Source organism: Pongo abelii, chromosome 13 (genome assembly GCF_028885655.2).
Source record: "Pongo abelii isolate AG06213 chromosome 13, NHGRI_mPonAbe1-v2.0_pri, whole genome shotgun sequence".
Lineage (NCBI taxonomy): Eukaryota > Metazoa > Chordata > Mammalia > Primates > Hominidae > Pongo > Pongo abelii.
In genome coordinates this window covers 114,753,746-114,768,547 of record NC_071998.2, presented here as the reverse complement: position 1 = coordinate 114,768,547, position 14,802 = coordinate 114,753,746, and the positions used below count along the sequence as shown (strand labels likewise).

The window sequence follows — 14,802 nt, the reverse complement described above, 5'->3', positions numbered from 1 at the left end:
TTCAGGGGGGCCTGTCTCCTCAGTTAGGGGGTTAGGGCTTTTCATTTGTAGAGACGAATTTGTGCCTCTTCTCTTTAATCACCATGTCCTTTTTTACCTTGAGATCCGTGAGTCTCATATTCCCATTGCTGCAACTAACGTTGGTTCTGCTGCTGATTGCATTTCAGGTAGATTTCTGTTGCTCTAGGGGCCTATCAGGTCCCTGACACCTGTCCTCTCTCCAGTGCACTCCCTCAAACCGTGTTCTCCTCACTAGGGAAATGGAAATCTCTAGTCAGCTTGGCGCTTCCTTTCTTGGGACTTTGGATGCAAGTGTCATTGTGCTGAAACCAGGAATCTGGCCCCCAGTGAGAGTGAGGCAAGCCCTGCGCTGGCCACGTGGTTGAGCCAGCAGGTGTTTGAGGTTGAGATTTCTGTGGGCCCCCATTTGGTTTCTGTGCTAGGGAGAGAGCTGTAGCTCTGCGGTAGCACAGGGGTCGTCACCGTCTCGCTCATGTCAGCTCTCACCTTGCGCCACCGCTGCGCTGTGGACTTACCCTATGTAATGGGGTTGAATGCGTAGAGCATGACATAGCTATGGCCTCCATTGTATCTGTAAGAAACAGAGGCTCCAAGGGCCGAGATGGCTACAGCAGGCATAGAGTGCAGCCAAAACCCACTTCATTTCTCCAAAGCCCTTTCTGTTCAACATCACCTTAGAATCCCTGTTTGAATTGCTACTAGAGCAGCCCTGAGTGGCCATTGATATGTCAAATACAATCTTGTGATTACCTCTCTTAATCAAACATAAATAATATGGTGCTGCATGAGCCCCAGGGCCAGACAGACTTCATTTCAAACTCTGGCCCTGTCATTGCCCAGTTCTTCACCCTCAGGCAAGTGACGTCCCGTTTCAGAGCCTTGATTTCCTTATCTGTAAAATGGAGATCATCATCCCACCTACCTCACGCGATGCTGAGGAGTAAGTGAGCTAATGCATGTAAAACCACCCAGTGCTGGTTTAGGGCTCAGCAAGCGGTAGCTGTTTTAATCACTGCACCTGCTTTCCTCTTAGAGCTGATTCCCATCTGCATTTCTTATGGAAAGAAAATCTTACGCTAGTATGCATGAAGACCACCTTCATTGTGTCTCCTCAGCTTCCACAGGCCTCCCAGCTCATCTCCGTTCCTGCGCTAATCAGAATTTCCTGACTTCTCCCTGTTTGTCTCGGTTAATGCAGAAGGAAGGGGCTGCTGGCACAGAGGAGCCGAGGCGTGGGCCGACACGCCTGTGATTTGAATGTCTTTACTGTAATCTAGCAAGCGCATGTGGGGGCTTCTGTCAATACCAGAGCGGCCAGCCAGAATGGGCAAATACTGGCAGCCCGGCCATGCCTGCCCCTACAAATCATCAGAGTAGCTCTGGGCTGACACCCACATTTCCCCTAACTTAAATCATCTGAACAGTGAGCTGGCTTCACGATGAGACATTGATTCTTTGTTTAGGGCTTGTTATAGTGACAGGGGCCCAGACTGGGAGTCTGTTTCTGACGTGCCTCGGCCGCCGTGCAAATGGTTCAGAAAGCTGCCTTGGTCCTGTCACCCCAAAATGTGGCATGTCCCCACCCAGCCCAGCCAGAGTCATCTGACTATAGCCATGCAGTGACCCACCTTCCCAAGTCCACCTGATGGTCCTGGGATCCCTGGTAACCCAGGCCCTCTGAGGGTGGGGAAGGAGTGTGTGTGGGCTCCGGGGTCATTAGACCATGAGCCCTGGGACCTTAGGGCTCATGTGCTTCACCTGTATGGGCATCCCTTCCTTATCCATGAAGTAGAAATCATTTCAGAAGATCTCCCTTCTGGTGAGGATTTGGTGAGTGAAGGATGGAGGTCATCTGGTCCCAAACAGGAGCTCAGCAGACATTAGCTGCCTTCTCCGCACACTCACGCCAGTGTCTGGCTAACCTGAAGTCATTGTCATCTAAGCCTGCTGGCCCCACTCTCTCAGCCTTCTGGTAAACAAGGTCTTGGCATTCTTTAGGCCAGACACCACACTAGCCTTTTCCGTGTTGGCCGGGACCTCACCCTGGCTCCTTGGCAGCTGCCACAGCTCACCCTGTAAGAAGAAGCCATCAGACCACCACAACGTTCTCCTCCCAGCTCTGAGAGGGATGCTGACGCCCCAGCAGGGAATTTGGAGGCATTTAAACACAGTGCAACTGAGATGGGACTGCTGGTGAGAAATAGGGCCAAATTCCCCAGCTTGCTTTATTCTTCAGTTTTTAAAAAGGACTGTCAAGTGGGTCCAGGCTCTGTGCCGGTCACTTTCACCTGTACCAGGGGTTGTCCGCCTTAGCTGCACTGGAGTCAGTTGGGGAATTTCAAAATCTGTGACTCTGGCATTGGGGATTAAAATAACCCAGGTAATTCTGGTGCATAGCCAAGGATGAGAACTGTGAACCTCCACCATCTCATTCATCCCTGCTTAATCCCCCAGCAGTCCCCGATGGCAGGTAGCTCTACCCACATTACATGTGATAAGAATGAGGATGTAAGAGGTGTAGTCACTTCCCCAGGTGGCACCAAGAGCAGCAAGGAGCAGAGCTGAGACTGGAACCCCCCAATCTGCCACTTCTCAGAGTGACCATGAATCAGAGCCTGCCTTCTAGGAACTTGCAGTGTGCTGGGGACAGTCCACCTGGACACAGGTGGTGGTTGGTGCAGACATTGAGGGGGAAATGAGGTCCTCTTCATCTGAATGATTCAAGTAAGGTTTCCCCAAGGAAGTACCATGAAGAAGGCAGCCAGGAGTGAGAGTGCACAAAATGCTCAGGGTGTGGTGGACAGCCCAGAACCTCTGCAGGAGGAGACGTGTGTGTGAATTAGATGGACAGGGTGTCATAAGCAAGAAAGGCAGCTGGACAAGGTCACTTAGAGCCTTGAGTGTCATGCTCAGGAACCAGGCTGGCCCCACCTGCATGGACCTGTACAGTCACACAGGGCCCCAGGCTTGGCTTAATGCTCTGCTGTCACCGTCCTGAAATTCCTAACATTTTTACCTTTGAACTGGTGTGGGGTTGTTTTGTTTGTTTTGTTTTGAGACGGAGTTTCTCTCTTGTTGCCCAGGCTGGAGTGCAGTGGCGCGATCTCGGCTCACTGCAACCTCTGCCTTCTGATTTCAAGTGATTCTCCTGCCTCAGCCTCCTGAGTAGCTGGGATTACAGGCGCCCGCCACCATGCCCAGATAATTTTTTGTATTTTTAGTACAGACGGGGCTTCACCATGTTGGCCAGGATGGTCTCCATCTCTTGACCTCGTGATCCGCCCACCTCAGCCTCCCAAAGTGCTGCAATTACAGGCGTGAGCCACCGCACCTGGCCTGAACTGGTGTTTTATACCTGGAACAGTAAAGTAAGGACATTAGCGAAGGAGACGTGCACAGAACATGTGTCTCCATGGGGCCTCGCCATCCCAACCCCATACAGCTTTCTAGTGCCTGCAGCACCAAATTCCAGTGGACCCAGGATGTGGGGACATTCAGCAGGACTCTACATGCTCACAAAGTCAACATGTCCATGTCTGACAGCCCCAAGAGGCCACGCTTTCCATTAGAACCACAACTTGCTTCAAATGCAGAAAGAAGGCAATAATGTTTTTTTTGTTTTGTTTTGTTTTTGTTTTTTTGGTTTTTTTTCCTGAGACAACGTCTTGCTCTGTCACCCAGGCTGGAGTGCAGTGGTGTGATCATGGCTCACTGCAGCCTTGACGCCCTGGGCTTAAGACTTCTTCCTGCCTCAGTGTCCTGAGTAGCTGGCATGACAGGCTTGAGCCACTATCCATGCCCAGCTAATTTTTTTTTTTAAGAGATGGGGTCTAGACGGGGTCTCTCTGTGTTGCCCAGGCTGGTCTCAAACTCCCGGGCTCAAGAGCTCCTCCCCACTCAGCCTGTGATGTTCTAAGAAATATGAATGACCAAGGAAACCTATCATATTTCTTATTTATGTTACTTTGTACTTAGCCCACCATTTATCCTGAAAATGATGACATAGAAGGAAAGGCAAAGATAAAACAACCATGGTTCCTTTTCCTTTCTCATCAGTAAGCTGGAGATAGATAGAGAATGTGCAGATAGCAAGAAGTGAAATAGGCCAGGTGCAGTGGCTCACACCTGTCATCCCAGCACTTTGGGAGGCCGAGGCAGGTGGATCACTTGAGGTCAGTTTGAGACCAGCCTGACCAACATGGTGAAAACCTATCTCTATGAAAAATGCAAAAATTAGCCAGGTGTGGTGGCAGGTGCCTGTAATCCCAGCTACTCAGGAGGCTGAGGCAGGATAATCACTTGAACCCAGGAGGCAGAGGTTGCAGTGAGCCGAGATCACCTCGCTGCTCTCTTGCCTGGAAGAAAGAGGTAGACTCCGTCTCAAAATAAATAAATAAATAAAAAGGCAGGCACGGTGGCTCATGCTTGTAATCTCAGCATTTTGGGAGGCCAAGGCAAGAGGATCATGAGGTCAGGAGATGGAGACCATCCTGGCTAACATGGTGAAACCCCATCTCTACTAAAAATACAAAGATTAGCCGGGTGTGGTGGCGGGCTCCTGTAGTCCCAGCTACTCAGGGGGCTGAGGCAGGAGAATGGCGTGAACCTGAGGTGGAGCTTGCAGTGAGCCGAAATCGCGCCACTGCACTCCAGCCTGGGTGACAGAGCGAGACTCCATCTCTAAAAAAATTAAAAAAAAAAAAGAAATAAAAACAATGGAGTTAGTTTTGTGCAGTGTTTCCACTGTCTGATGAGAACAAAATACAAACGTACAAATGTATGTACAAGCTATAAAATACAATTGTACATATGAGTTAGCATTTAAAACTGGCATTGCACAAGGCCAAGCTAAATGACAAAGTTCATGCCAATATAATTTACATTTTTATTTTTTCTTAGAATGACATTAAATAGTACATTTAAAAGCATCATGATAGGTCTAAAAAGACACCATAAAAGAAAAACGGTTTATATTTTAGTTCGGCACTTCTATATTTTAACAGCATTTTTTTCCTGCATATTTATTTTATATTTGGTCTTGCATATTATGTTGCCAGCCCTGGTAAGACCCATCTCCACCCTCAGGGGAAACAGTTATTTGTTGAAAGTCTGTTGTGGAAGAATCTATTTGTTTATAATCTGTTTCAATCTTCAAAGCAACCGTGTGAAGTAGGTTGGCATTGTATAATTGTCACAGATGAGGAGGGACCAGTTAGTCACCTAAGAGCACATAGCTAGTACAGTCAGGGTCAAGGTTCAAATGCAGGTCTTTCCACCCAAGACACATTCTCACTCCACCATGTTGTGTCATCTAAATTGATCAAATAGAAACAGAGTTTAAGTTTCCATAAAGATGCCTCCTCTACCAAAAAAAAGAAAAAAATCAAAAACAAAAACCAGCCCTCTGGTGTGCTAGCTGTCACACTGTACTGTTGTTATTTGCTCCCTGAACTAGACAGGATTCTTTGATAACAGAAGCTTTTCTTTTTAACGTTTTTTTTTTCTTTTTTTTTGAGACGGAGTCTTGCTCTGTTGCCCAGGCTGGAGTGCAGTGGCACACAATGTTGGCTCACTGCAACCTCTGCCTCCCGGGTTCAAGTGATTCTCCTGCCTCAGCCTCTCGAGTAGCTGGCTGAGTAGCTGGGACTACAGGTGTGCACCACCACGCCTGGCTAATTTTTTTTTTTTTTTGTATTTTTAGTAGAAATGGGTTTTTGTCATGTTGGCCAGGCTGGTCTCAAACTCCTGACCTCAGACGATTCGCCTGCCTCGGCCTCCCAAAGTGCTGGGATTACAGGTGTGAGCCACTGTGCCCGGCCTTTTTAACTTTTTATTATGGAAAATTTCAAACTTATACAAAGTCAATGAACCCATCTCCCGGCTTCTACTGCTATAAATATTCCATTATTCTATTTTTAAGTTAAAAAAAGTTTTAATTAAAAATTTTGATTGTCCTTAAATATACATAAAATTTACCATCTTAACTATTTTTAAGTGCACAGTTTAGTGGCATTAAGTACATTCACATTGTTCCATCTCCAGAATTTTTTTTGTCTGGTGAAACCGAAACTCAGTACCCATTAAAAAACTCACCTTTCCCCCTGCCCCAGCTACTGGCAAGCACCATTCTTTCTGTCTCTGTGAGTTTGACTACCCTAGGTACCTCATACAAGTAGAACCACGCAGCGTTGATCTATTTGTGATTGGCTTATTTCACTTCACGTAATGTCTTCAAAGTTCCTTTATGTTATAGCATGTATCAGATCTCTTACTTTTTAGGGCTGAATAATATTCCCATGTGTGTATATGCCACATTGTGTTTATCCGTTCATCCACAGACGAACCCTTGGGTTGCTTCTGTCTTTTGGCTGATGTGAGTAGAGCTGCTATGAACATAATGTTCTGCCATTCTTACATTATCTATATTTTCATCCACTTCTCATCCCTCATTCAGTTATTACTGTTTGTACCAACTCTATTTTATTCATGTTTGCATTCCCCTAACACAGAGCCTAGACCATAGTAAGTGCTTTACAAATGTTTGGGTGTGTGGACAGATCTTCCAAAAGTATGCGTTTTCTTAATTTTAATTTATATTTTATTGTTTTTAAGTTCTGGGGTACATGTGCAGGATGTGCAGGTTTGTTACACAGGTAAACATGTGCCATGGTGGTTTGCTATACCTATCAACCCATCACCTAGGTATGAAGCCCAGCAGACATCAGCTCTTTTTATTATTTATTTTTTTATTTTTACTTTTTTTTTTTTTTTTTTTGAGACGAAATCTCGTTCTGTCTCCCAGTCTGGAGTGCAATGGTGTGATCTGGGCTCGCTGCAACCTCTGCCTCCCAAGTTCAAATGATTCTCCTGCCTCAGCCTCCCGAGTAGTTGGGATTACAGGCACCTGCCATTATGCCTGGCTAATTTTTGTATTTTTGTAGAGACGGGGTTTCACCATGTTGGCCAGGCTGGTCTTGAACTCCTGACATCAGGTGATCCACCCACCTCAGCCTCCCAAAGTGCCAGGATTACAGGCATGAACCACCACTTCTGGCCGACATTAACTCTTTTGAATGTTAAGCAAGGTCCATAAAGAGGTCTGAGATTCTTTCCATTTCTCATAAGAATCTCATAAATGTGCACATAGAATTTTGATAAAAATTAAATCAATAAAGGAAGAATGTAATACTCTATGGGTCTTTAGAACAAGGAAACTTGCTGAAAAATCTGATGAGAGATTTTATTTTTATGCCAATAAAAATATCAGCAATGCTGTGGATAGAGACATTTATTTCTGGAAGTATCAAAAACCTTTGAAATCACCAGTTTTACCTGTTAACAAGGATTCAACTTATTAATGATAGTGTTTCCAATGGATTCCATATGTCAAGAAGATAATCCAGGAGTAAAACTTGTCTTTTTGTAACAAAGTTCTCCACAGGGTTAAGCAGCTGTGTTTTACTGTCCTTCAGGTCGTACTTGGAAAACTCTGCTAATGTGATCTAAGCTTGAACACTCACGGCCTGAATTCCCTGAATTAACATTGCTATCAGCCAGTAGCCCCAGCGCCTAGAGTGTCACCTAAGAAGACAAAGGGCTTAATCAGCCTCGTAGAACTAAATCAGCACTTCTTACAAAGGGGAGAATAACGAGACACCTTGCCTTACTCTTCTCCATGCACAGTGGAGTGGGGGCCGCCATTTCTACTTGCAGGACGCAGGTGGACGAGCTGGTGGGAGTGGCTTGGCACCTCGCCTTGGGCCTGTGGCAGAAAGAGCCTTGACAGCGGCTTGTTTACTCCCAGGAGCTGTTTGTCTCTGAAGGGCTGGTGCTTTGTGTGCAGGAGAACCTAAAGGGTTCCAATTTTATTTTTTTTGTTTTTATTTTTTGAGATGGAGTTTTGCTCTTGTTGCCCAGGCTGGAGTGCAATGGTGTGATCTTGGCTGACTGCAACCTCCGCCTCCCGGGTTCAAGTGATTCTCCTGCCTCAGCCTCCCAAGTAGCTGGGGTTACAGGCGTGTGCCAACACGCCCAGCTAATTTTTGTATTTTTAGTAGAGACAGGGTTTCGCCATGTTGATCTAGCTGGTCTCGAACTCCTGACCTCAGGTGATCCGCCCGCCTCAGCCTCCCGAAGTGCTGAGATTATAGACGTGAGCCATCATGCCCGGCCAGGATTCCAATTTTAAAGAGAACTCTCCTGTCCAGTGAGGTCTGAGGGCAAGCAGTTAGGACTGAGGCTGCAGGGAGAAGCCAGGCCTGCAGTAGACCACATGCATGCTGCACACCTGGGTTTGGGAGGCCACCAGCTGTTAACCCTGACTCTGCAATGTCTGAATCCTGTCACCTGGGCAGATGTCTTTACCTCAGTTATTCCTCTGTAAAATTTGAGTGTAATTTCGACTTCATGGAAGTTTCCAGAGTGTTAAAAAGAGTTGTGAAGTGCGTAGCACTGTGCCTCACACAGAGTTAAACTATGATTATTACCTGTGTCTAACAAGGTGAGTTGTTCCAGGGAAAAGAGCCCTCTGTGCCTGGTGCCATTCCGACCTTTATGCATGGTTCTGGGTGACAACGTCACTGCCTTGCGGCAGGATTTAGATAGAAGAGTTGGGCCTTGAACAGACAGGATTTGCTCACCTAACTCCTATTCACCCTTCCAGGCCCAGCCAAAGTGTCCACTTATCATGTTTTCTGACCTGCTGCCCTGGAGAATTTACCTTTTCCTCTTTGGACTCCTGTGGACAGTTTAACCCCCACCCCACCCCACCCCACCCTGGTAACACTACACCGTGTGGTAGACTTTCTTCCCATGTCTAATTCACACATCTGATGCTGTTCTTTAAGCTCTTTTCAGAAAAAGCCTCTTGTCACATTTCCCCTGACTCTTTCCCTTCCATGCCCATGTCCTGTTGCATTTTTAGGGCATAGACATCTGGTCCGGGGGATATCACCTCCCGTGAGCACACAACAGTCCCAAAATGTTTATGTCTCTCCAAAGGTGAGATTCTTTCTGCTCTCCTGCAGCTGAATTCTGCCTCAGACTACCCTCATCTACGAATCTGGTTGCAAACTCTCTTGAATGTATCGGGCCCTCAGCAGACTTCTTCCTGGCAACCCTGAGCCAAAGCTCTGGGAGTGAATGCCAGCAACTTCAGTGAGCATTTCCTTGGAGCAGCTCAAGTCCCTATGCATGGGTGGCACTTGCCTGGCATCGAGCTCTGAGACCTCTTTACCATCAGGCCAAGCAGTGTCAGAGACACACTGAGACCACGAGGCTCCTATGACTGGAAACAGGGTTCAACTCATTTTGTGGTTCTTTAACCAGCATCCCTGAGCTTCTAATTAGGGGCTGGGCTCTTCCTGGGGCGTACAGAGATGAGTTCAGCCTCTGGCCCCTCGAGCTCCTGGTGAGACGGGATACCAGTGAAGACTATCCCAGCACCCAGGGGTGCACATGGCACTGGGAGCAGCAAGCAGGGATGAGTGACTGCGACTCAGAGTCCTGCATGTGTCAGGAGGACTGTCCAGGCAGAAGGAATAGAACTGGCAAAAGCAAAGAAGAAGGTGAGGAAGGAAGGATGTGGTGTTTGATCATGGGATGTGTTTGGAGCATGAGGTATGTGGAAGGCCAGAGGCAAAGTGACACAGAAGGACTCTAGGAAAGGAAGCCAGGATCAGCTTCGGGAGGGTGCGTTTGCTGGTTAAGGAGCTCTCCCTTTCCTCACCCGTATTGGGCCCTTGTGTGTGCCACACATGTTGCCAGGTGCACAATGTTGAACAAAACAGACACCATTCCGGCCTACGTGAAGCATATAGTCTAGTGGGAAAAAGAGACATTAGTCAAATAATCATGCAAAGGTAACATCTGTGCAGAGTTCCTGAGTAGGATAGAGACGTGGTCTGATTTGCATTTTAGAAAGCACTCTAGCCAGAAGAGCTGGAGTAGAAGAGGGATGAAACAGGAGAGGAGCGTGGAGTTAAACCTCCACCGTGATTTAAGCCTGTCCAGGCCTACGCCAAGGTAGTGAGCGTGAGACAATTCACAGGTAAAATAGGAAGGAGTTAGAAAGTCTGATAGGTCCACTGTGGGTAACCGTGGATAATGACAGTTAAGAAAAAAATAGATTTGGGGCACAGTCTTGATGGGATAGTAATTGGAAGTTTTAGGCTATTTTGAGTTTGAGACGCCAGCAGGCCATCAGGTGGAGGTTGAGATGGATGGGTATAGAGCTTCGGAAAGGTGTCTGAGCTGCCAGGATTTGTCAGGAGTCATCAGTGGATGAGTGATGCTGTGTGCATGGATGAGATCACCTGGAGAGAGAATTAATTGCCCTGCTCTGGTCCCAAGAGTGAGAACAAAACTTCCAAGCCACAGGAATGGAATTCTAGCTGAGCTTCTGTTAGTTATCACTAGCTGGTTTCTCAGCTGTTGAGCAAGGAAGATGTAAACCCATGCCAAAGTAATAAATGGCACATAAAGCTATTTTTCCCAAGGAACTAGCGTGGGGTTTTTTTCTCGTACACAAAATAAAGTTTGCATTGTTTTCCTTCTTGCTCCAGCAGCCAGGAAGCTCAGAGCTAATTTTGTAACTTAACTTAGAAGCCACATAGGACCTACATACCCAGCTACTTTTTTCCCAAATAAATACTTTTTATATATCTATGTATTTGGCAGCCCTGATGTTTTTCTTTGTTGTTTTAGATGCTCATGTAAGCTGCCTCATATCCTTTGTAAAATTAGGTAGGGTGTAACTGTATAAAAATAAATATTCTCCTTACCCTAATATTTTTGGGTCATCCTCACAGCCCTTGTGCAATAAGTCTGCCCAGTTTCTGAGTTAATATTGGCTAGATTTAAGCAGGAAGAACTCTTAGAACTTACGGAAGCTCGACAGTAAATTTAACACTCATGCAACTCATTAAAATAGGATAAAAGTGGAGCTTCAAACATCTCTGTGTTTGCTACCAGGGCTAGGGGGTGGGGTGTTACCCTTAATTCAGCTCAAGATCTGAAAGTCTGATCTTTCAGAATTGAGAATACACCGCTGAAATTAAAGACTTGTCTGTGTAGATAAGCACTCCAAACGCGTTCAAAGAAAAAGTGAGGTGTTAGCTCTATACGGATAGGATTTTTTTTTTTTTTTTAACTCAGGGTATCATCTTCTTGACTCATAAAACATGGTTTGGTAAAAGCAAACTTGCTTATCAAACAGCATAAGCACAAAATCGATTGGATGGTATATTTTATTTTTGATCATCCCCATTCTTTAATTATTCTAAAATTTCAGTTTGCTATTGTTTAAGATCACTGTGTAAATGGTTTTCAAAGTATGTCCCACAGCCAGTGGCCTAGGGACTGCAAAGATGCCTGGGATGTGGGGGGATGAGAAGGTGGCCAAGCCTGGAGAACCCAGCCAGCACCCCTGCTCTACCCCCAGGTCCTCCAGAGCAGCTGATCTCTGCATTATGGAACTCAGGTAACAGGGTTCCTTCTGTATAAAATCTTATTTTTTTCTGAGATGGAGTCTCACTCTGTTGCCCAGGCTGGAGTGCAATGGCGCCATCTCAGTTCACTGCAACCTCTGCCTCCCAGGTTCAAGCGATTCTCTTTCCTCAGCCTCCTGAGTAGCTGGGCTTACAGGCACCTGCCAACACACTCGGCTCAGCTCATTTTTGGGTTTTTGTTTTTGTTTTTTTTGTTTGTTTGTTTTGAGACAGAGTTTTGCTCTTATTGCCTAGGCTGGAGTGCAGTGGCATGATCTTGGCTCACCGCAACCTCTGCCTCCAGGTTCAAGCGATTCTCCTGCCTCAGCTTTCCTAAGTAACTGGGATTACAGGCATGAGCCACCACACCCGGCTAGTTTTGTATTTTCAGTAGAGACGGGGTTTCTCCATGTTGGTCAGGCTGGTCTTAAACTCTCGACCTCAGGTGATCCACTTTGGAATCCCTCCCAAAGTGCTGGGATTACAGGCATGAGCCACCGCGCCTGGCCTAGCAGGGCTGCTTCTGCATAAAATCCTATCTGAATAAAGGGTTCCACTGCTGAAAGTGAAAAAAGCGAAAAGTTTAGAAATCTTCACATTGGATGGCATGTCTCCCTAAATAGCCCTTGGTGTATGGAAGGGGATATGGTGTGTAGAATCTGACTGTTGGTTCCTGCTCTGCCTTCCAACCTCTCTGTGACTTTGTGGGATGACTCTTCCTCTCTGAAACAGCTTCCTCATCCATAAAAGAAAATGAATTCCTTGATAATAGCTACTTCACTATTAGCTAGTTAGAAATAGTTAGATATTTCTATTATTAGATAATAATATTAGATAGTTAGAAATAGTTAGCTATTTCTAACTATCAGAGGGTTAGAAAAGTTAGCAGATGGGGGCCAGGCACAGTGTCTCACACCTGTAATCCCAGCACTTTGGAAGGCCAAGGTGGGTGGATCACTTGAGTTCAGGAGTTCGAGACCAGCCTGACCAACATGGTGAAACCCCATCTCTACTAAAACTACAAAAATTAGCCACTTGTGGTGGGGGGCACCTGTAATCCCAGCTACCCGGGAGGCTGAGGCAGGAGAATCGCTTGAACTTGGGAGGCAGAGGTTGCACTGAGCCGAGATGGCACCACTGTACTCCAGCCTGGGTGACAGAGTAAGACTCCATCTCAAAAAGGAAAAAAAAAAAAAAAAATAGCAGATGGAGAAGCTCTGCAAATAGGAATTTCAAAACTAGTGGCTCTTACACCATGCCACTGACCCACCTCTCCCCTCTGCACTTCCCAGGAGGAGCCGATCACCTTCTGTGAGGAAGCCTTCGTGTCCCACTACCGCTCCGGAGCCATGAGGCAGTTCCTGCAGAACGCCACGCAGCTGCAGCTCTTCAAGCAGGTGCCGCCCTCCCTGGTCTGGCCTGGGTCTGGCTCCCTGGCGGGGAGTTCTGCAGCTGTCTCCACTCTAAGCACTGAGGCTGCAGGCATGGATGGGACTCAGGCCCCAGGCAAAAGAGGCTCAAGGGAGGGGGATTGGATGAAGAGAGCAGTCACTGACCAGACAGACCCTTTGCAAATCTGCCGTGTGGTTTTCCAAGTTATCATAAATATGCAACCGGTATTTTAGAAAGAAACTTGCCTGTTGAACCTTACTTTTTGAAAACTCCTACCTTGGATACAGTAAGGTGCCCAGCTGAATGGTTTTTCCCCCTTTTCTTTGTACGAGCTGTTGTGCTTTTGTTCTTTGTTTCTATAGTTTATTGATGGTCGATTAGATCTTCTCAATTCTGGCGAAGGTTTCAGTGATGTTTTTGAAGAGGAAATCAACATGGGCGAGTACGCTGGTGAGGAGCATCTCATTTTCCTTCCGGGACTGCAGGCTGCTGTCGTTTAGGGCATATTTGACAAGGAGTGGCAGTGACTTGCTTTTCCTTTATTGGGGCTTAGGAAGAGACTGATTTCAAGCTTGGCCTTGAAATGTTTGAAGAATTCCTCTTCGTTTTCTGACAAAATGCACAGTGGCCCATATGAAGTCCCCCAGCCTAGGGTCGGTTGCTTCCCCTGTGTAGACAAAGTCCAGTTAAAGTAGTAGCCAGCGTGGTCCACTGGGAAGCACATGCAGTATTCAGTTAGGAGGCCTGGATTCAAGTCAGGACTCTGCCTCCTCACAAGCTGCAAGACCCTGGGTGAGTCATTTCCCCTTCTTTAGCTAAAGTTCCTGTCCATGCCCTGAAAGTACCGTGTCCCACCTCACAGGATTCCTGTTGAGATTAAATCAGAGTACATGAGGAAAGGTTTGTGCAGTCATCCAGGACAGTTCCTGGCATGGGGGCCATGTGCAGTAAGCCTTTTTTTTTTTTTTTTTTTTTTTTTTTTTTGAGACAGAGTCTTGCTCTGTTGTCCAGGCTGGGGTGCAGTGGCACGATCTCGGCTCACTGCTGCAACCTCCGCCTGACAGGTTCAAGTGATTCTCCCACCTCAGACTCCTGAGTAGCTGGGATTACAGGCACGTGTCACCACACCCAGCTAATTTTTGTATTTTAGTAGAGACAGGGTTTTGCCATGTTGGTCAGGCTGGTCTCAAACTCCTGACCTCAGGTGATCCACCTGCCTCAGCCCCTCAAAGTGCTGGGATTACAGGTGTGTGAGCCACCATACCCAGCCCTGTTTCTTTAAAATATGACAAAGTATTGCTGAGTGCCTGGTCTCTGCAGATATGAAGAACTGAAGGTCTTCTCATTTTTCAGAGGAGGCATCTGAGGCCCAGAGAGGTGTTGGTGGCTGAGTCTACCTCCTGAATCCCAATCTGACCTTCTTTCCAAATCCTATCGCCTCAGTCTTTGGCAGTGAAGGCAAAACCAGATGCAAAATAACACCCATGCTGCTGGCCCCCTTTTATTGCTGGATGTGTGTCTATTCTGGACTACTGTGATAATCCAATTGGCAGTTTGTAAGCTCACAGAGCAAGGCACAGTATACACCTATAAACGTTGCAGGCCCTCCCAGCCTGTGCTGCATGGAGAGCACAGTTAAGAAAATCACCATGAAGTCTACAAACAGCAATAGCCAGTCACTGATAAGCATTTCCTGAACACCTGCTACGTCCAGAGCCCCATAGAGTAAAAAGCAGAGGACCCAGTTCTGCCCTCAAGGAGTGTTAGGTAGGAGAGAGAAATACATGACTGAAGACAAACAGAAATTAAACCAATGCAGGAAAAGGAGTAGAAACAGATTTCGGTGCAGTTAGACTAGTGCTGTGTTAATCCTCTCTGTGTAATGTGAGGGCTTGACAAAGGA

General features: G+C 46.6%; 1 protein-coding gene across 22 annotated transcripts in view; it reads left to right on the top strand.

Annotated features, from left to right (window-relative positions):
• DENND1A (DENN domain containing 1A) overlaps positions 1-14,802 on the top strand; it is a 543,986-nt gene that overhangs the window by 455,151 nt on the left and 74,033 nt on the right. For all 22 annotated transcript variants that reach the window (XR_008509988.2, XR_008509986.2, XM_063714418.1 and 19 more), the window contains 2 exons: positions 12,800-12,904; positions 13,262-13,349. Coding sequence is in view for 20 of the 22 variants with exons in the window: in XM_063714418.1 (XP_063570488.1) it covers positions 12,800-12,904; positions 13,262-13,349 (193 nt within the window). In the remaining 2 variants the exon portion in view is untranslated. The remainder of the gene's footprint in view (positions 1-12,799; positions 12,905-13,261; positions 13,350-14,802) is intronic.